Source organism: Kryptolebias marmoratus, linkage group LG20, assembly GCF_001649575.2.
Source record: "Kryptolebias marmoratus isolate JLee-2015 linkage group LG20, ASM164957v2, whole genome shotgun sequence".
Classification (NCBI taxonomy): domain Eukaryota; kingdom Metazoa; phylum Chordata; class Actinopteri; order Cyprinodontiformes; family Rivulidae; genus Kryptolebias; species Kryptolebias marmoratus.
The window spans coordinates 6,566,511-6,586,436 of record NC_051449.1 but is presented as its reverse complement, the minus strand read 5'-3'; the positions used below and the strand labels follow the sequence as shown (position 1 = coordinate 6,586,436).

Below are 19,926 nucleotides of genomic sequence, written 5' to 3'. Positions count from 1 at the left end.
TTATCACACTGATCTTTGTGGTTTAAACACAATAATTCTCCTCTGGGCAGCTGTTATACAGCAGGTGGCGCTGTTGCACTTATTCATTCAGAGCTTTAACCAACCACATCTGGTTTCCTCACCAACTCATTACGTGATAAATAATCAAACACCTTTTATTTCTTTTATTTTTAAACATTAAACATCCGAATTTGCTGCAAGACTATTTATTCTTGATCAGCACATTTTGTTTCAATCAATATTTTGATAACAAAGAGCTTTTATTCAGATGAAAATTAAGATAAAACGCTGTGATCGAGGTTTAAAGGATGAATCTTGAGTTGCTCTGGATCAGTGGTGTCCAAATCCAGGTCCTTGAGGGCCTCCATCCTGCAGGGTTTAGATGTTTTTCTTTGTTCTTCAGGTTCTGCAGCAGCCTGTTGATCAAACCAGGTGTCAAAGCAGAGAAACACCTGAACCATGCAGGACAGAGGCCCTCCAGGACCAGGCCTGGACGCCGCTGCTGCTTCAGACAGCCGGTGGCTCCGTCGTTCTCTGTAACAAACGGTGTTCTGTAACAAAACGTGAAATTTAAAACCGAGCCGTGTTTTTCCTACTAACCCCAGCGGAGCACCTTCGATGTGCGTGAACGATAACAGCAGCCTGCAGACCTGTACGTACGTATGGCAGGAATGTGCCCAGATAAAACCTGCAGGAGGCGAAAACCTCCAAGATCCAGAGGTGACGGGATCACTACCGCCCTCCGCCGAAGGTGAGAGGCGGTGAAGCTTTCGCCCACGTCTGTCGGAGATTTCAAATCTTTCATGAAGTAATGACTGGATGTCCTTAGCAAACACGCAGTCAGTTTTACAGATGTCGAGTTAAAACCTGGTGAGGTAGAAGCCAAGACACAAACAGATCATCCAAATCCTCGCAAAATTACTGGAGACGGCAGATAATATGATTTACAAAGTTTGAGCAAAGAGGCCGTCGTTTCTCATCCTTCGAGATGCTCTTAGTTTGAAACTCCGGCACGAAAGACGGCGAGCGATTTGACTAAATCTGTGGACCTTTTTTTGGTTATTATAAAACATAAAACCGCTATTTTGTCATGTATATAGAAGCAAAGTGTTAACATTTTTAACTTGTTTTTTGAAAAAAAGCCAGAACAAACAAGAAGTTCAAATGAAAATCTGACATGAATATAATTTTGCTGCTTCAGTCACTGTTTGAATTTTTTACACAAGTCTAAAAAAAACTACAACTAAAAATAAAAGAAAATTCCAAGCGAACAAGGAGAGAAACACCTGCTCACGGCTGCACCTTGCTGCATTATTTACAGCACTACTTTATTTGATCTTGGTATGATGGGCAGACACTTTATGCTGAAGACGCCAAACACTCTTCCTCCTCCTCCTCCTCATGGGCATCGAACTGTAAAAAGACCAAGTGCTGTTGGTTGATCATGAATCCCCCCCCCCAACAAAAAAAGCTAATTATTATAATTTTTCTGGATTAGGAGAAAGAAAAAAAACAGAAGAGACTAACATGTAAAAACATCTAACTGAAAATACCTCAAGAATGACAATGCATCAACTATGTACAAAAACATCAATAGAATATTTATATATATTTATATATATATATATATATTTATATTTCTGAACTTCTATATCCACTAAAAAATACCAACAAAGCAGCTATTGGTAAATCTGACGAACCTGTTTGCCAACACCTCTCTGTAAACAGTTTCAATATCCTTCAGCTGTAAATGTAGGGGGGAAATCAAAAGGAAAAAAAAGAAAACAGGTAAATAAATAAAAAAACAAAAAAAAAACAGAAAGTGTTTATCCTGTGTGCCGTTTTGGAATACTGCAGAGTGAGAGGAGGTAAGCCACTTCAACCAGCTTCTCCAGTGGATCAAAGTTTGTTCGAGGATGGATCCTCTTCCACCGTCCAACTGAGAGGAAGTCTTTTCCTTGGTTTTTACAGTTTGTCATCTGCTTGCGTACAAATATGCGGACACGGCTCCATGACAACTGCTGTAGGCCACAGACAACCGAAGGGCACTTTTTATTTATTACGGGGAAGGGACCGGGGACAGTGGGGGGGGTTTAGCAGCCTTCTTGTTTGTCAAGAGTTTGTTTCACAGTTGAATCCACCCAGTCAAGCACAAACTTGGCAATCTATATATATCTATATGTAGATATATATAGATATATGCAGTATATAAAGTACAATCGTGAACAATAAGAGACGCAAGAGATTCGTCCTTAAATACAAAAAGTGTCTCGTGGCGTCCGCGGTGCGTGGACTTTCTGTAGTGTGTTTGTGGCATCTGGAGAGAAAAATAAGGTCCTGAGTTTTGCATTGAGGGGCGTCTGAGGACAAAGTGATAAAAGTGTGATTTGTATAAAAGGAGAACAAAAATAGATTTCGACGTGTTGTGCTGCGGCTGGATGTGCTGGCTTTGTTAGGAGGGGCTGGACCGCGGCAGCGCCAGTATCCGTCCGTTGGTCTTGCCCCCGTTCATGTGCGTGAACGGGATGTGGTGCTCCTCGTAGCTGCCCCTCAGCCCCATGGAGGACGGCTCGTCCCTGTCCGAGCACTGCTCGCTCTGCGAGTACGACGACGGGTCCAGCGGGATGCTCTCCATGTTCTCCATGTCCAGGTCGAAGTCCTCGCTCTCCGGGGGCTTGTTCTCCTCGCTGTAGAAGAAGGAGACCTCGCGGAAGGTGGGGTGCAGGTCGTCCTTCAGCATCTCGATGATCTCCTGGAAGGTGGGGCGCATCTTGGGGTTGTACTGCCAGCACATCTGCATCAGGTTGTGTCTGCAGGAGGAAGCGGGGAGCGTGAGATCGCAGCCGTATCTCAGATAAAACTTTTCTTCCTTTCATAATGTTACCATGATTTAATGCTTCTGATTCTTCCATTTTATATGAATTATTACCAGCATTAATGATAACTTTCTCCAGTATAAACACTAAAACATGGCATTCCTTTAAGTTTTGAACAAATAAAACTATTAGCATCTGTATTATTATAACTGTTAGCATTTTAGCACTATATGTATCAGAGCTATTAAAACACAAGAGTCCAGATGGACAGTCTGATCAACCAATCAGATTTGGAGTTGTGGTCAGTGGGTGTTTTCTTTTGATTCACTGGGTAATCTGGCCAAACAGGAGGCGGAGCTAAAGCTGACACTGTCGCGTATTCCTTGTTCAAAATGGTCACTCAGTGCCCGAACATCTGGAGCTCTTTCAACCATTGATTTGCTCGCTGTTTGCTTAGCAGCTGGGAACAGAAAAAGCCAGGAGCTCGCCGTCTGACGTAAACTGCAGGAAGTGATCTGAAGATGTGGCGTTTGATATGTTGGAGAAAGCACTGCCTCGCCGCTGACAGAAACACACGAGCTTCAGCTTCAGCCTGCAGCGAACGACGTGTTGAGTTACGAGACAGAAACAGAGAAGTTGTTTATTTTTAGGCAACACCAAATTCATCATCCTGCTCCATAAATCCTCACTAATCCAAACCGCAACCCCTCCCCCTCACGCTTCAGTTTGAAAGTAAAATCTGCCGGTCGCTCCGTCCATCATCATAATTCCTTTAACTGTAAATCAACGTAATGCTGTTCTGTTGTTGTTTTAAACTTTTTATGTTTTCATCGTCATTCTGACACAGGGGCTGCAGTGAACTCTTGGTTTGATCTACTCTTTGTGTTTTTTGTTGTTTTGTTGCTGGTACGAACTCACAGTCTGTCGGCGCAGTTGTCGGGCCGGTCCAGGAAGCCCCCGTCCATGACGAACTTGAGGACCTGCTCGTTGGACAGGCCCTGGTACGGCTGCTCGGCCAGCGTGCTGATCTCCCACAGCACCACCCCGAACGACCTGGGACAAAGAGGACAGGCCGATTGGACACCTGACAGCGTCACTGTGTCTGTCACCAATCAGAGGAAGCTTTCATCCTGATAAAAGAAACGCTGCGACCCGTTCTGCACGTCTTATTATCGTTAATGTTTCACACGTTAGTCTTGGTCGTGTTTGTTAACGAGTGAATGCCGTAACTACTTCTGCCATTTTAGCCACTCGTTTAGCAAAACCTTCAGCTCATTCAGGACACTAATGATACGACTTTTATACTCTAATACTCTATAATCTGTTTCTGGATACCAGCTCTGTCTCCTTAGGCTACTTTTAGCTTTTAGCTAATCTATTGATATGTTTAGCTTTTAACTAACAGTCTAATATTTTCAGTTTCTAATGAGCTTTTTGCTACTTTTAGCTTCTAGCTACCCATTTAATATTTACCTTTTAGGCAGCATGTTGCTACTTTTAGTTTTTAAGTAGCCTTTTCTTACGTTTAGCTTTTACTGTAGCTACTTTTTTTCTTAACTATGGTACTTTAAGCTAGCGTTCTGCTTCCTTCTCAGTTTCAGCTCTTTGCTGCGAACATCAGGCCTCAGCGTTCTCACTGCGTTTTCACAGGAAGTGCTGTTTCTCCGGTTCCGTTCTGTTCCTAAAGCCGCCCCGGGGTTCTACGAGAGTATCTGACTGCGACTGACCAGCAGTCCGAATGTGCGGTGAAGACGCCGTCCTTCAGGGACTCGGGGGCCATCCACCTGACCGGCAGCAGGCCCTTCCCTCCCTTCCTGTAGTAGTCCGTCTCATAGATGTCTCTGGTCATCCCAAAGTCTGTGAAGGACAGAGAATCATCAGTTCTGTTGTCTTTAAATCCACCGTTGATTCCCTGAGGCTCAGGTCACTGTTGTGTTTTGGTTTTCAGACTCTTATCTGTTATTGTAGCTTTGTTAACTTTGTAATTTTACTTTTAGAAAGCTGAAAAGAATCTGACTGTAATGATGTTTTAATGGGTAACATTATCTGCTCTGACTAAATTATCTAAAGTTTGAAAAAAAAAAAAAAAACCAACAACATTACCAGCTCACACAAAAACTGATGCATGTGTCTTATTTGTTGCTTGGCAAAGAATTAAAGTGGGCTCGGAAACTTCATCTATAAATGTAACAAACTTCTCTTAAAGGAGTTTCAATGGACTGAAAGCGTCCATCGAAGCAGCCACTGCAAATAAAAGCTACTTTTTCCTTGACAGCATTTTAATAAAAACACAATCAGCAACAACTTGCTTCTTCAGCAGCTGGACTGACCCAAATAACTCAGCTAACAGTTGGTATCCAAATTTATAACAAAAATTTACTTTTTTCCCTTTTAACGTATGCAGTTCTCCCCATTTTCTAAAAAAATTTTTACTATTACTTTATTTATACTGAGATAAACTGTATGTTTCATTATAACAGTGATGTTTAAAAGGCTTAAAAATGTCGATATGAGTTGTGAAGTATCTGTAAACCATCTATAGTCTGGACGCCCTCCTTCCTAAAAGTTAATACTGTCAATCTTAATTATGTTTGTAAAATGACCTTATTTGTGCAGAACCAGCTGCTTTAACGCTGACAGGTAAACAACAGCTGTAGCAGCAATGAAGCTTTGAGTGCTTCTGAAGTTTTATTGCTTTAAAATGGCTCTTACAACAATCCCAATAAGCATTCATTTCTTCTTTTTGGAGTCAGGATTGTGTGTTTTTACATTTTACCACCCGGGGCCAAATGTCAGAAAACTCCAACCAAACCCAGATCTGTCTTCGGTGTTTGCTCCGCTGAACGAAACCTTGCCTCCGATTTTGACGGTCAGATCGTGGGCCACCATGCAGTTTCTGGCTGCCAGGTCTCTGTGGACGAACTTCTTGGCGTTGAGGTAAGCGATGCCGTCTGCGATCTCGGCGGCCATTTGGACCATCTCCTTCAGAGTGGGCGGAGGACGCCCGGGGTTGTTCTGAGGGACACAAAAACGAATTTTCACTCGACTCATCTGCTAAACTGCACCTAAAACAAGAACTTCGGGTACAGGTTTCTTCTTCCTCGATGCTGCGGCGACTTCAGACCCCGACTGTCAAACGTGACGCGAGTTTTATCATTCGGTTCGATGAGCCGTAAACACGCCTGTTTTGAGAAAAGCGGAACATTTTCAGCTGAAATTAGCGCCGGCTACTTTAATCCAACACGCAGCAGCTCCGCCCTCCACCAGTCTGGATGTTGACACACGCAGGTAATCTCTCCACAGACAGAAAGTAAACAGCTGAATTTAATATCCACAGATACTGAAACTTCAGTTCCTGCAGCAACACAAAAACCAATTTGTCCAGAGAGATCTTTATCTAATTAAATTAGATTTAGTCAATATAATTTAGCCCAGACAACAATCTGGCAGGAGTAAAACAAGAACAGGGAGAGAAATGTTAAAAATATGATGCTCTACAAGTGATCGCTTCGTTTATGAAACTCTATTCTTTGATCTTAACGTCACAAACTTAAGGGAAAAATGTGTGAAAAGTAAAAAACAACAACTGGAATCTGAAACCAAACTTTCAACGGTTTATGTGGACTTCTGAGCCCGTTCTGGTGTTTTTTCTGTGAATCTCTTGTGATGTTTATATAGTAAAGCTTCTATTTTCATACATTTAGAGTAAAAATATAAGATAAAAGAAAAACCCTTACACGCTTTAGAGCAGGGTGACCTTCTGACAGAAAAGTTGTTTCCTGTATTTGTGAAATATAGTTAATAATCTGCAGTTAAAAAGGCCATACGCCAAGCAAAATGCTATTATTGGAAGGAACTCTGAGTTTTATAATCTTGTCTGCATCAGACGACCGTACAGATTTACTAAAAGCAAAAAAAAATACCCAGATTACCTGCAGATTAATTGGAAAAACATTTCCAGGCTTTTTCTTTTATTTCCTGATTGGAGAAGTTGTAGCAAAGTTAGCAAGTTCAGTCCAAAAAAAGCAACACTTTTTGTAAATGGCAGTAAAATATTTGCTAGCTTAAAAAAAAGAAGACATTTTTGCTTTTCAAAGCATTTATGATCAGCCTGGTTCAAAAACACTACATTTTTTAAATTTTACTGACGTTTCATCGATAAAATGCTGGTTTTCATCACCTTATTTTCAAGTTGTTCTGTTTAAAGACCTGGGGGTCCAGCTGGAGATCGTCCAGGGGCCACATCTGGCCCTCGGGCCAGGTGTGGTCAATAAGAAACTCAAAAAACAAAAACTAACGGATAAAACCTTAAACTCCAGGCTTGTTTTGGAGCGTGAACCGACCGGCCATCTATCTTCTTCTTCTGTTTGAGCGTTTTTATTTAAAAAAAATCTGAATTTAATCTTTTAGGAAACAGAATTCAGAAAAAGGTCTGGAAACTAATGATTCTTAATGCTCTGTTTTTGGTTTCCCATAGTTATCCAGACCTGGAAAATACTAAAATCAGAACACAGTCGAGTCTTTGCTATAAAAATAATCTTATTTGACCAGACTGGTTGGTTCCTTTTAGAGTTTAATGATGGTTAATACAAAGTTTTCTGTAATCACAAACCACTCATAAGTCTGCTTTTCTAAATTATTTATACCCCACACCTCAGAGGGACTTGGAGGCTCTTAGTTTAGTAAAAATCTGTACAGGACTCGTGTTTCGGTGGTTCTGTAAAAAGAATATTTCCATGTGAACATTAAAAAAAAAGAAAAGTATCAACAGAAATTTACTAAGAGGCAAGAAAACAGCGGTCAGGACTTCGCGTTCTTCTTTTCTCCACAAAATGCAGAAGTGAGAAAGGAAACCAGAAGTGCAATCCGACCTAAAACATCTGTGAGCACATCTGGTTACCTCGGCGTCGGGTCGCAGGGAGCGCAGGTAGCTCTTCAGGTCTCCGTGGGTCATTAACTCCATCACCACTAAGGTCGGCTGGCCCTTCGACACGACGCCCAGCAGACGCACCTGAGGGACGGAGGCGAAGGGTTTTTTTTGACACCACTGATTGCATTACCCAAACAGTCAAAACGAACGTTTGTCCCGTCGAGCCAATTACGCTGCTGCCCTTCTCGTAGATAAACGCAGAAGTACGTACACGTTCAGCACTTCTTGTTCTGAAGCGGCAGTTTAAACAAACAGCTGCGGTCCGCTGATTCAAACCCCACCCTGTTCTTTTACCCATCATCAGTAAACAAAACTAAGACCACATTGTTCCCGACACGGTGAAAACAAGGCGTCTGTCTTTACCACATGGTGGCAGCTGAAGGCCTTCATGACCGAGGCCTCGTTCAGGAACTCGATCCTCTCCCTCAGGGTGGCCGACTCGTTCACCGTCTTCACCGCCACCCGCGTCTCCCCCTCGCCCTTTATGATGTCCTTGGCGATGCCTTCGTAGACCATGCCGAAGGAGCCCTGTCCCAGCTCTCTCAGGATGTTGATCTTCTCGCGGGGCACCTCCCACTCGTCCTCCTCGTACACTGCCAAGACGAGCATAATCACGGTTTTTATTACAGCTTTGACACGACCAAAAAAAATAAACAACAACGTTTAACTGCATCCAGAGCATCGTCCCGATTATTTGCTTCAAAACATCTGAAAAGACTGAAATATCAGATGTTTATTTAAACCAATTACATTTGCTTCTAAATAAACCCCGACATGTTCCCGCTGTAGTGCTTTATTATATTTGTTAAACTAATTTGATGTCATTCTTTAATTTACAGCAAACTTTAAGCAATGACCTAAAAGTCTACAGTTGAAAAAGACCTGATATGTGTTACTGATTTGTATGAAATTACGCAAATCGTCTTAATTTTGCTTCAGGTTTGTGTTCATCTTGAGATCCCCAACAAATAAAACCTAAACAAAATCTTAAAATCCTAAAATCCATTTTATAAATGCAGCCTTTAAATGATTTAAAGGCTTGGCTTACCGTCATTAGTACTGAGATACTCGGGATTTGAAGAGGCATAAATGGGACCACTGGGCCCTTGGGTTTGACTAAAAGAGAGAAAAAAAAAAAAACAGAACACCACATTTAATAAATACACCGGCCAAATGAAAATCGTGAGCATCGAATGGGACGCGACGGTTACGCACTTCTTCCTGAACAGGACGAATCCTGTGACGGACACGATCAGCAGCAGGACGAGGCAGATGATTGGCCCGATGATGATCTTCACAATGTAGAGAGGATCGCCTGTTCAAACAAAAACATCCGCCCGAAGCGTGTCACATTTCAGGGGAAAAACAAAAACAAGCTGCACAGAACAGACCCACACGCTGCTGTGAGAACGGAAACTCCTTCAGGAACGATTAGCAGCGTCTCGTGATTTCCTGCTGCTGAGGAGGAACAGGACCGACTTTTACATTTTAAATTTACTCTGAGACTCTTTTTAAGCCTTATTTTAAATTATTGCAATTATTATTGTACTTTTATTTAAACAGGTGACAAATAAAGCTTTAAAAACCAATAAAACAACAAACTATTTTTAAATGTTTTAAAAATATTTTGATCTGTAGGCCCATGGGGTTTTTTCAGGGACTAAAATATCCTCTTGTTTTGTAGATAACGATCATGTAAACTCAAAGGTGGACAGAAAGGTGAAGGTTTTAAAATGTAGAAGGAAAAATATTTGAGCTTTCTCTGTTTGAGGTGAATGAACACCTGAATAAATGCAAATCTGGATAAATTAAATCCAGGAAACACGTTTAAATATAACATTAGACTTAAGTACATGCAAAATAAATAAATAAAATACTCATCTGTCAGCTTTTATTTATTCATTCATTCATCTATTTATCCATCAATTCACTTATTTGTTTATCCATACATCCATTTTATTCATTCATCCATCCATTTAACCAACCACTTACCTACTCACCCATCCATCCATCCATCCATTAGTTAATTTATCCATCCATCCATTTACCAGTTAATTTATCCATCATCCATCCATCCATCTGTTTTAATTTATCCATCCATCCATCCATCCATCCATGTTTTAATTTATCCATCATCTATCCACCCATCTAATCACTCATCTGTCCATCTATTTGTTTATCAGTTCATTTATTTGTATATCCATCCATTTTATTCACTCATTCATCCATCCAACAATTCATTTACCCACCCACCCACTTATAAGTTCATCAATCCAGCCTTTTCTTCATCCATCCCTTCCTCCATCATCACCCACCCATCCACCAACACTCACTTGGATCCTGAACGTAGAAGTACGTTGGCTCGGTCCACGACCCGTTCCCAGCCAGAGAGGTGGCCCGAATCCTCACGGTGTAGTTCCCAGGATGCATCACTTTCAGTTTGCAGCCTCGGGTCACGTTGTACATGTTCCTGGACACACAGTAGTGCTGTTCCTGCAGGAATCAAACGAGACGGTGGTTTGAGTCTTTAGGTTTTATTTTAAAATAACAACCTGATCAATGACATGTTGTATTTTTCAACTCGTGTGTGTTAATTTGTTTGTTTTTTTGTTTCACGGTGGAGGGGAGAACAAAAACACCCCAACAACATATGAGTACTTGTAAATAAAAATGTTTTTCACAAAAAATAAGTTCAATTAGATCAAATGGATGTTTGTTTCAACCAGTTTCCATGGCAACTAAAACACAGCGCGGCGCAAGAGAAAAATGACTCTGCCATTAGGGATGTCAAACAAATAAAAGAGGCGAGTCTCAAAATGTCACAGAAATAATCAGGACCTCTTTCAGCTGCTGTGCTTCATGGAGAGTTTACAGAATGACTAATTTAATTTGTCGCTCATAATCTGTTCGATCACAGAGTCACTGCCTTTCCTGTGAATCAGAGGACACACCGAGTGACCCCGCAGTCATCGTCGATCTGCAGCTCCAGGCTTTCACCTCTCCTGCTCACGTGCTTCAGTAACAGAGTCAGAACGTGAGCTTGTGTGCTTGTTTTTACCTCGGAGTCTCCCAGCCTCTTGTAGTTCACTTCGTACAGGATGATAATGCCGTTTGGAGCTGCGGGCTCGTGCCAACCGATGTGCACCGTATTTTCTGACACGTCGTAAGTGATGGGACCCAAGATATCATCGGCTTTATCTGCAGAGAACAAGGTGGTTCAGATTTCAAACCCTTGGCTTGTTTGGAGCAGAAGGAAGACGAGCTGCAGGTTGGGTCCAAATCAGCAATCAGCACTGCTACATTTAATCAGGTTTGGTACAAAATGAAGACATTTGTTGAAGGCTACATTCACTGAGTGAACAGCAATAAAAGATAAAGTCTTATAGGGAGCACATTCTTCATAATCAAAAATAACAGTTTCAACTTATCTGCTTTAGTTAAGCAGCTTTATAAAGGTTTATAAAGGATTTGCACTAATTGAAGCTTCCTGTGTCGCCTCTTAAACAAACTTAACTGCCTATAAAAATTAAGAAGTGCATGAAAAGCCAAAAAAATAATAAAATAAATTGCCTCACACAACTGACTTGCTTCTGCAAATACCCATTTCATACAGACAGAAAGTGAATATGTTCCTTTACACACAAAGAATATTGAATAATACTCTGGACAAAGATAACCAAATCAAATTTAAGACAATGTTTGACCTTATTTGCTGCTGAGAAATAGATCTGGTTTTTAACAACCAAACAAGCAGCTAAAAAATGAAGCCAATCAAGTAAAGTTGTGGGGTTAAAAAAAAAACATTCTGTGGGGCCTTAACGGGGAAAACCTGAAAGTCCTACAGGAAACGGTAACAATCTGCAGCGGAGCAGCCAGATCCCGGCGCTGTCGTACCCTCGGGCATGGTGCGGGCGCTGACGTACGCCGCCATGCTGCAGCGGCTCTGGTCCGTCAGGTGGTTGCAGGCGTGCACCTCGATCTGGTAGCTGGTGAAGTGGCGCAGGTTGGAGATGACCGTGGACTCCTTGGCGTGGACGTAGACCATCGTCTTGGTGCTTTCGAAGTTTTCCTCGTCGTCCGGGTGGCCCACGGCCACCGCAGCGAAGAAGGGCTGTGTTCTGTTGGCCACGCCCATCACGGAGCGCCTCTGCCTGGAGCGTCTGGACAAGGCAGGCACGTTCAGAGGGAATAATAAATGTGTAAAATAAATCTGACAATATTGTTAATCAGGAGACCTACTTGATCTCAAAGACTTCATTATGAAGGTAATTCTCAAAGGTCTTTCGGTACTCCGAGTCCTCTTTCTCCTTCTTGAGCTCCTTGTCCGTTTTCGGGCAGGCGCAGCATCTCACCCCCTGGCCCTGGTCCTCGGTCTGGTTCCACTTCTGCTCCTCGTCACTGTCCACCTGAGTGGGCACCCGCGATGGCAACTTCATCCCTGGCAACAGCGAGACAGACAGACAGAGAGAGAAAAAAACAAGAGAGGGGGTTCATGTGACGGCAGGTGCGATAAACAAACATAAACACGAGCACTCCTGCAGGACACGTCCGTCATTGTCGTCTCCAGGTCCCCAGTCCCTCTGCAGCGGACATAAATGATCCCTGACACATTCTCCCTGCAAACTCGACGAACACAAGGAGCTCGAAAGAGGAAAAGTCGGATTTTGTGAACGCAGATGGCAGCTGACGGACGAGGAGCAACAAGCTGTAACCAAAATAAACGGATGAACTTTATCTGAACCCGAGGTGAAGATCTTGTCCGAGAGGTGAGTTTTATTCAACTTTCCAGAGATCGGTTTATTAAATTCACACAGAAGTGGACAACGTCTCTGCCTCTTCACGAACATTGCTGCCATCACGAATGCCTTTAAGAAGCCGACGCCTCTTTGTTGATATAACAGGGTCAGATTCATGGCTGTATCGGGACACTTCTCTTATTTTTTTAATAAAAGTCAAGGTCTTAAGGGCAAACATAGGTGGCACAAACACACGTGTCAGAAACTTGGGCTCTATTATTTTCAGTTACAACTCCCACAGCGGCTGACGGTTTGTGCTGCGGCATCCAGCGGTATTTTTCATCGCTGTTCTTTAGTCAAACGTCGCCGCTCCTGAAAGAAAATACATTTTTATGTCCTTGCGCCTCGCTTGGACGTACGCTCTTCTTTTTTTGTTCATTCGTAGCACTGTTTCATATCAAAAGTTTGAAAATTAAAAAGAAAGCATTTTCTTTTAAGGTTGAGAAATATCCAGAAATCTGTCGTTAAAAAAGGCAAACAAGATCCTGACTCCATAGATCAACAACAACTCTATTATTTGATCAGCACAGCATCAGGGTTATCTTCAAATAACACATTTAAGTGTTGTCCTGACCTCGTCACACTGTTTTCTCCACATGTAAGGTGGGGCTGAGCGTGTTTTGGGAAAACTGACACCCGTTAGGTAGCTCAAATTACTCCAACCTGTAAACAGGTACAGGAGTTGCCAGGAGTTCAGGGCTTTTTTGTTTTTGTTTGTTTTCATGACTGAGAGGGTCGAAGCAAAGCTCAGCTCCTTTTCAAGAAATCGGGACTTTAATACGCCACAAACTGAGGCAAAAAAACATAAATATCATAAAAGATGAGGTAGTTGTAAAACCAAAAGCAGGACACCTCTGCACCGTCTTTAAACACGGAAAACATCACGCACAGAACGGACGAACTGTTTGAAATTTGATTCGTTTTCGTTTCCTCACTTTTCTTAATCAGATTTGTGTAATTACAGCCTCGTGGGGTTTTCTTGTTGTTGTTGTTTTTTTTTTCCCACACCTCAAACAAAGACTGAGCAGCTGCTCCACACTCCATCTTTCACCGGACGACCAATCAGAACACGGGAGGCTGGAGATAGGTGAAGGGGAGCGCCGCAGCAACCTTTTTACCTTTAATGCTCCGAACAAACGGACTTCTGAACATTAAACTGGATGAACGCAATACGTGGCTTCTGTCTAATTGTTTTAAAACGTCACATTAACTGATGAGAGGGTAAAATGAACATTTTCCTACTATTAGAACAATGTGAACAACCTAAACTAACATCATCATAAGCCCCTAGAGAAGATGATTTATTTAAATTTAGTTATGAAATGAAGTTGTTTAAATTAGATCAAAGAGATTTAGAGACTGACTGCAGCAACCTGCGGTGGTAAAAAGCCAGAGGAGCTCTGAAGTTCAGGCAAATCTCAGAAACTGGGATATTAAATGCATCTAGATAAACCCAGAAACCACCACAGACGGTGCGCCTCACCCTTCTGGCAGTAGTCGAACTTGTAGAGCTCGCTGGCTTCAGGCTGCCGTTGGTATAAGACCACGTAGTGGGTGATGTTTCCATTGGGGTCGTTGGGAGGTTTCCACTTCAAGATGATCTGAGAGGACGAATTGGAGGAGGAGATGGGGTCCAGCGGGACTGAGGGTTCTGCAGAAGGGGAAAAAAAAAAAAATGTTTAGAACAAAACAACATTTACTCCTCTGCCAAACAAAACTGTGACCAGTGATGGCAAAATGAGTCAGAATGAACACAGGCTGCCATGGAAAAATGTGAAAATATTGAGATTTGTGTAAAAATGAGTCCATAAAGACCCAGGAACTAAAATAAAAAATTATCCTCCTGATCTACTTTTAAATTGACGCTTTCTAACAGGTATGTCTGCAGAAATAACCCTTTTAATTTCCTCCAAATTGACCATTTTTCTCTGACGTAGCACTGGGAAATCCCTTCGTATAATGTTTGATGTCATTGTGAAGCTTGGGGATTCTCCCCTTTTTAAATATAATTCCTGACGTCATCCATCCAGACCAGTAAAAATCCAGTTTTCGCAAACAAAACCAGCTTTGTTGTCAGGAGAGAAATCGGGAGAATGTTAAAATAACAACTCCTTGTGACTCGTAACGGGTCACAATTTATCCGAAGCTGGGTCGCAATTAGCTCGATGCTCAGTAGACACTTATGTATCTTAAAGGAGATAGATTAGAGATAAATAAAATAAATAACAGGCGCGAGTGAACGTCCAGTCAAAACCTATAGTGTAAAATGTCTGCAAAACTATTGTCTAAGTTTGTTTTTACCATGTCCTGTTTTATTTTTTTTAATCAAGTCAACCTAACAGGCAATCAGTATTATTATAACATGTCACTAAAGATCAGATTATGGATTTCAATTATAGACATTTTTCAGAATTATGTATATTTTCAATTAGCACATGACTATTTGTCTTCAAAGTGCAACATTTAATCAAATTTAATCATAAAATATTTAGGATTTTGTTCTTTAATAGTTATATGTACTCATTTAAACAAAATTTAATTTTAAACAAATTTTAATTTACATAAATAAAAGTCTTAACATGAATTAAAGACTTTCTTTTTAAACTATGAGCTGATCTAAAATATATTTTTAATACTATTAATGTACTGAATCCATATCTTTTGACTATGAATGTATCTACAGGCACTTTTTCTTTGTGCTGTTTGTTTGGAAACATCATTTTCATGCAAGACAAATAAATTTAGGGGGGAATATATATATATATTCAGTAAAAATGCAGCATGGTTTTGTGCTGACTTGCTTTAAATCCTGTCACGGTTGGCACAAACCCAGAAACAAATCATTGCTGTTTGAAGAGAGGAGCGGTTTCGATTGAATTTGCATTTCAGGTTGCAGCGAGGTAACTCGGTCCGCTTACCGGCCTGCGACACGCAGCTGCTGCTTCAGGGTTTTCCCCACCAGTTTCACACCATTTGATGTTTGTTTTGTGTAAAGAAACATACAGTCATTTGATTTCCGTCAAACGCCTTCAAGCCACAAGCAAATAAAAACCGCATGGACATTATTTAGGATTAAATACAGCAAATAAGTGCTTTTATGCTGCTTCTAACGAATTCATCTGTGTTTTATTTTGAGCCGAGTTTGTTGTCGTTGTCTTTTTTAAGTGCTGAAATGTGGTTTGGGTTTTGTAAAATGCTGAAGTTGTAAGATATTTTAATTCAATTAGAGATTTTCCTCATTAGAGAAATTCATTAAGTTGTCGCCGTGAAAATAAATAATCTTTGTTATGGTTCAGATTCACTGTAGGAAGCTTGTTTTTCACATCAGTCATTGACAATAAACTCTGCAGGACTTCAGTCACTTCGATTCGAGCGGCTGTTGGTGGATTTAAACTTATGAAAACAGCTTGAGCCCATAATAGCAGTTTTACTGTCGACAGTTTCATTAGATTATATTTGAGGGCTGTCAGCTTGTGGTAGGAACTATTAGAGAAAAACATTTTCTGCTAAAATGCTGCACTAATGCTGAGTGTTGAATGACGGCTGAAAGGGGCTGCAGAAGCTAAAACAAGCAGAACACGAGTAAAATGCTAGATAAAAGAGAAGCAACAGGTAGCCAAGAGTATCAAACCACTAGCTAAAAATAGCAAAAGGCTAGCTAAAAGCCAAATAAAAGTAGCAATGGAAAAAGTAGTGAAAGGCAAACTTACATGCTAAAAGTAGAAAAAGGCTAGCTAAAAAGCTAAAAGTAGCAAAAGGCTAGCTAAAAAGGAAAAGTAGCATAAGAAGACAAGCTCGCTGACGCAGATTTTAAAGAGAGAAATGATTTTGAAGTGAAGAAATTGAAGATATCTTTTTGTATTTCTTCAGGGAAAATGTTAGTAAATAAAGTACAATATTTAGGAAAGTACAAATAATTCCAACGGCATAGCATCCACCCCCTGTATGAGCTGAACGTTTCCATGTATGAATGGCTAAAATGGCTAAAACGGCTTTAAGTGTGCAGAAGTCGTCAGATTAGATAAAACAGGAATACTGAATCAGCATTCACGCAAGAAGTGGCACCTCACTGTGGCCTACAATGGAGTATGACTGCCAAGAATCAAAGCTTCAGATGTATGCTATGGGAGGCGCGTGTGGGCAGCGGTGGGCATGTTTAAGGAGAAACAGAGGCCTAAGTTTCATCATCAGACTGATCATGTTGTCCTTGTTATATTACGATGCCACAGACAAGTCTGACCGCACTGTCAGGAAGTTTCACCGGCTGCCGCTTCGCCCTGCTGACGAGACCGAGACGAGGAACCGCGGAGCGCCGGCGCCGCGGCGCGGAAAACGGCCCCTCCCCTTTGCACGATGTTCACTCGCCGACGCTGGAAGCTGCAGTTTTCATGCGGTTTTTATAAGGAAGGAAACAACTACTACTCTCTAAAAGGAAGCCAGCTAGACAGGCCATCATAACGCCGCATACGCACCACAAAGTGTGTGTACCTGAAATGGCACACACACACACACACACACTGTGGGTGGCAAAGTACATCAAGTACTGAGGAAGAGCTTCATAATCACTGTAGGACTCTGATGCAGACGTCAACACAAGATGGGGGCCTGTAGGTCGGTGACATTTTAGCAGCAAAGCAGCAGAGGCTGAACCAGCCAAAAACACACAAAAAAAGAATCTTTAACAACAACTTTTGTTCTCTAAGAGAACCTTTAACTAACTATTAGCTGAAGTTTCCACAACCTGTAAAGAACTGGCAGCAAACTTCAAGTTAAGAGTAAGATCGAAGCAAACCTGTGATTTGAAAGAGGCGCCTCATCTGATTTGACGGATGGAAGAAAAGCTTTTCATCTGACCAACTGAGCGCAGCGATATTTAGAAATATTCAAGCGAGGACACAAACGCCACGACTGCAGAAGCTGGTCCTAGGAGTATTTGAGCAGCTTTTCTGTATTTTCTTCAGCAAAGAGTGATATTTATAACTCTGCTGCCACTTAAAATTACAAGACGCTCGTCCAACCTGCACACCGACAATACATTTGAATTTTAATCTGGAGTTTTCTTTGGTGACATTTGACACTAGAGAAAACGGTGTTAAAAAAGCAGGATGAGCTATAAGTTAAAATTTGCATGAGGAGGTGACCTTCATGGAAGAGGAAGTTAAGTTTTCAAAGGTAAAATCAATTCCACACAGTTTCTATAGTTTAGTCTAACAGATGAGGATCAGTCTTACTGGTGGCGTTGGTGCGAACGTAGATGATGTCGCTTTTGGCTCCGGGGACCTGGTGATCGTCGGACGCCGAGAGTTGGGTTTTCACCATTATGGCGTACTGCGTCCAGGGCTTCAGGGGCATGATGAGGTGACCCGGTTCAATCTGCTCCTTTTCCCCGTCTGTGGCTCGGCGCGGAGGGTCAACGTCAGCAATCACCCAGCTGTTGGAGCCGCAGGCGTCCTGCCCGTCAAACTCGGTTACGTTCTGAAACGGCCTGCGGCGGCGAAAAACAATCACAATATCCAGCTGAGCGGTGAGCTATACGCATCTGCCTCAATCGTATTTTACCCAAGGAAGGATGCTGGGTTTGACTGTCACATATTCTTTTTTACAGCATCTCATCAATAGATTTATAGGAGCATTCAGAAAAGGGAATAGAGCTTCGCCAGAACACGAGCACAGAAAATTGCAGCGAGGAAATTCCAGGATATTATCTGATGATGATTCGTGTGGCTGAGGCGAAGTTCGGGTCTGACCAAACAGAAAACAAACAAGAGGATGTGACGGCGCAGAACAGGAATGCAAGAAATGAAGAGGATGTATTTTATCTGTGAGGAGGACAGGCCACACACGGCTGAAACCGTAATCAGAGCTCCAGGTGAACTTACGCCTCTTTGTAGAGCACCATGAAGCCCAGCAGATCTCTGAAGTCCGGAGGCCAGAAGGGTTCCCACTTGACCATAATCTTATCGCTCATGGTTCGAACCTGGGTGAACTTCAGCGGGAGGTTCTCACCTGTCAGGACGTGCAAAAAGACAATCATATGAGCTTTTAAATTAAACTGGGAGGAAAGCAATTAGACTTCTGGATGTGTAAAAAGGATGCATATCTACATGTCCTGCAGCCATCCCATCAATCATTTTCTCCACCTTCTCTGTTCCCCACCCAAACACACATTTTGTCCTATTTTAGCCATTTTGTATATCAAACATTCAGCTCGTTTAGGAGCTAAAACTTTTGCAACTTTAATACTTTTCAACTTTATTTAAAATCAAATTCCCCATAGAAACACGTTGAAATCGCTTTAGTTTCTTCAAAAAAGAAAAATCACTGTTTTCTTGGAAATCTGCTTCAGCAAACTTGCTCTTTAAACTTTTAGCTGCTGATCTGATCGGAGCTTTTAGTTATCCTCTTGCAAGTATTAGCTTTTAGCTTGCCTTTTGCTACTTTTAGATAGCATTTTGGAAATTTGGGGTTTTAGATAGCATGTTGCTTCTTTTAGTTTTTAGTTGGCGTTTTTTCTTTTACTTTTATGAACTCAGTTTCAGCTTTTTCAGCAATTTTCAGCATTCAGCTCAGTGTTCACCCGGCATTTTCACAGAAATCGCTAATTTTTCTATTAAACTGATGAGTTCTGGCTCTTTTCCTTATCGTGCACATGTACAAATATCTCTTTTTCTCTGTTTGTTCATGTCGAACTGCAGAACCAAACCCTTTCTGAGTTAAAGCCCAATATTATTTGCTTACGACAGAGTCCTTTCTGTCGATTTATTTACAATATCACTCTTCTCAAAGGTCCCCTACGGGTCAGCCGAGTGCAGCTACGCTTCAGCGTATATTTGTCAATGCACTCGGTAAGAACAAAAGCAATGAAAGACTTTTACCATCTCAGGGGAAAAAAAAAGAGATTAGCTTGGTCCTGATGCGTCTAAGCTGCAGCATTCTGACACAAATCTGGTTTGTGACTTTTACAGCTGAGGTTTCTGAAGTTTTATACAAAAACAAAATAGCTCTTGAGACTTGTGATTCAAAAGGAAATCAAATCCAGACAGTAAAAAAAAACAAAACATCCAGATCCAGAACACTTTCAACCCTAACTAAACAGTAAAAACAAGCAGCGTGATGAAGCAACAACAATTACAAACCACTAACCAGAAAAGGAGCATTTCTGTCATTTTCTCTGAAGGTAATTGTTCAGCACTTTGTCTTTTGTCTCCTGTAGGTTTTAAAAAACCAAAACAGGATTTAAACACCTACGCAAGAGACCAGCCTGACGAATATAAGTCCTTAAAGAATAAAAAAAAAGCTGATTCTTTAAGTGGCCCACTTCTTCAGTCAGTGGACAGTACGGAGTGTTTTCTTTTCCTTTCTCTTCTGGAAACAACAATCCTGC

General features: G+C 41.5%; 1 protein-coding gene across 2 annotated transcripts in view; it reads right to left on the bottom strand.

The window, feature by feature from the left end:
• Positions 1–1,159: 1,159 nt before the first annotated feature.
• insra (insulin receptor a) overlaps positions 1,160–19,926 on the bottom strand; it is a 49,552-nt gene continuing 30,785 nt past the window's right edge. Inside the window, exons 7-21 of one of the 2 annotated variants that reach the window (XM_017410984.3) lie at positions 18,422–18,548; positions 17,774–18,027; positions 14,026–14,193; positions 11,986–12,184; positions 11,641–11,906; positions 10,805–10,944; positions 10,080–10,239; positions 8,962–9,061; positions 8,795–8,862; positions 8,110–8,339; positions 7,717–7,827; positions 5,672–5,831; positions 4,544–4,673; positions 3,735–3,869; positions 1,160–2,810 (exon numbers count right to left, since the gene is read on the bottom strand). In XM_017410984.3, the coding sequence (XP_017266473.1) occupies positions 2,453–2,810; positions 3,735–3,869; positions 4,544–4,673; positions 5,672–5,831; positions 7,717–7,827; positions 8,110–8,339; positions 8,795–8,862; positions 8,962–9,061; positions 10,080–10,239; positions 10,805–10,944; positions 11,641–11,906; positions 11,986–12,184; positions 14,026–14,193; positions 17,774–18,027; positions 18,422–18,548 (2,606 nt within the window). In that variant the 3' untranslated portion in view covers positions 1,160–2,452. Of the gene's footprint in view, positions 3,409–3,734; positions 3,870–4,543; positions 4,674–5,671; positions 5,832–7,716; positions 7,828–8,109; positions 8,340–8,794; positions 8,863–8,961; positions 9,062–10,079; positions 10,240–10,804; positions 10,945–11,640; positions 11,907–11,985; positions 12,185–14,025; positions 14,194–17,773; positions 18,028–18,421; positions 18,549–19,926 lie in introns of both variants that reach the window. The other variant, XM_037981920.1, reaches the window with a different exon arrangement.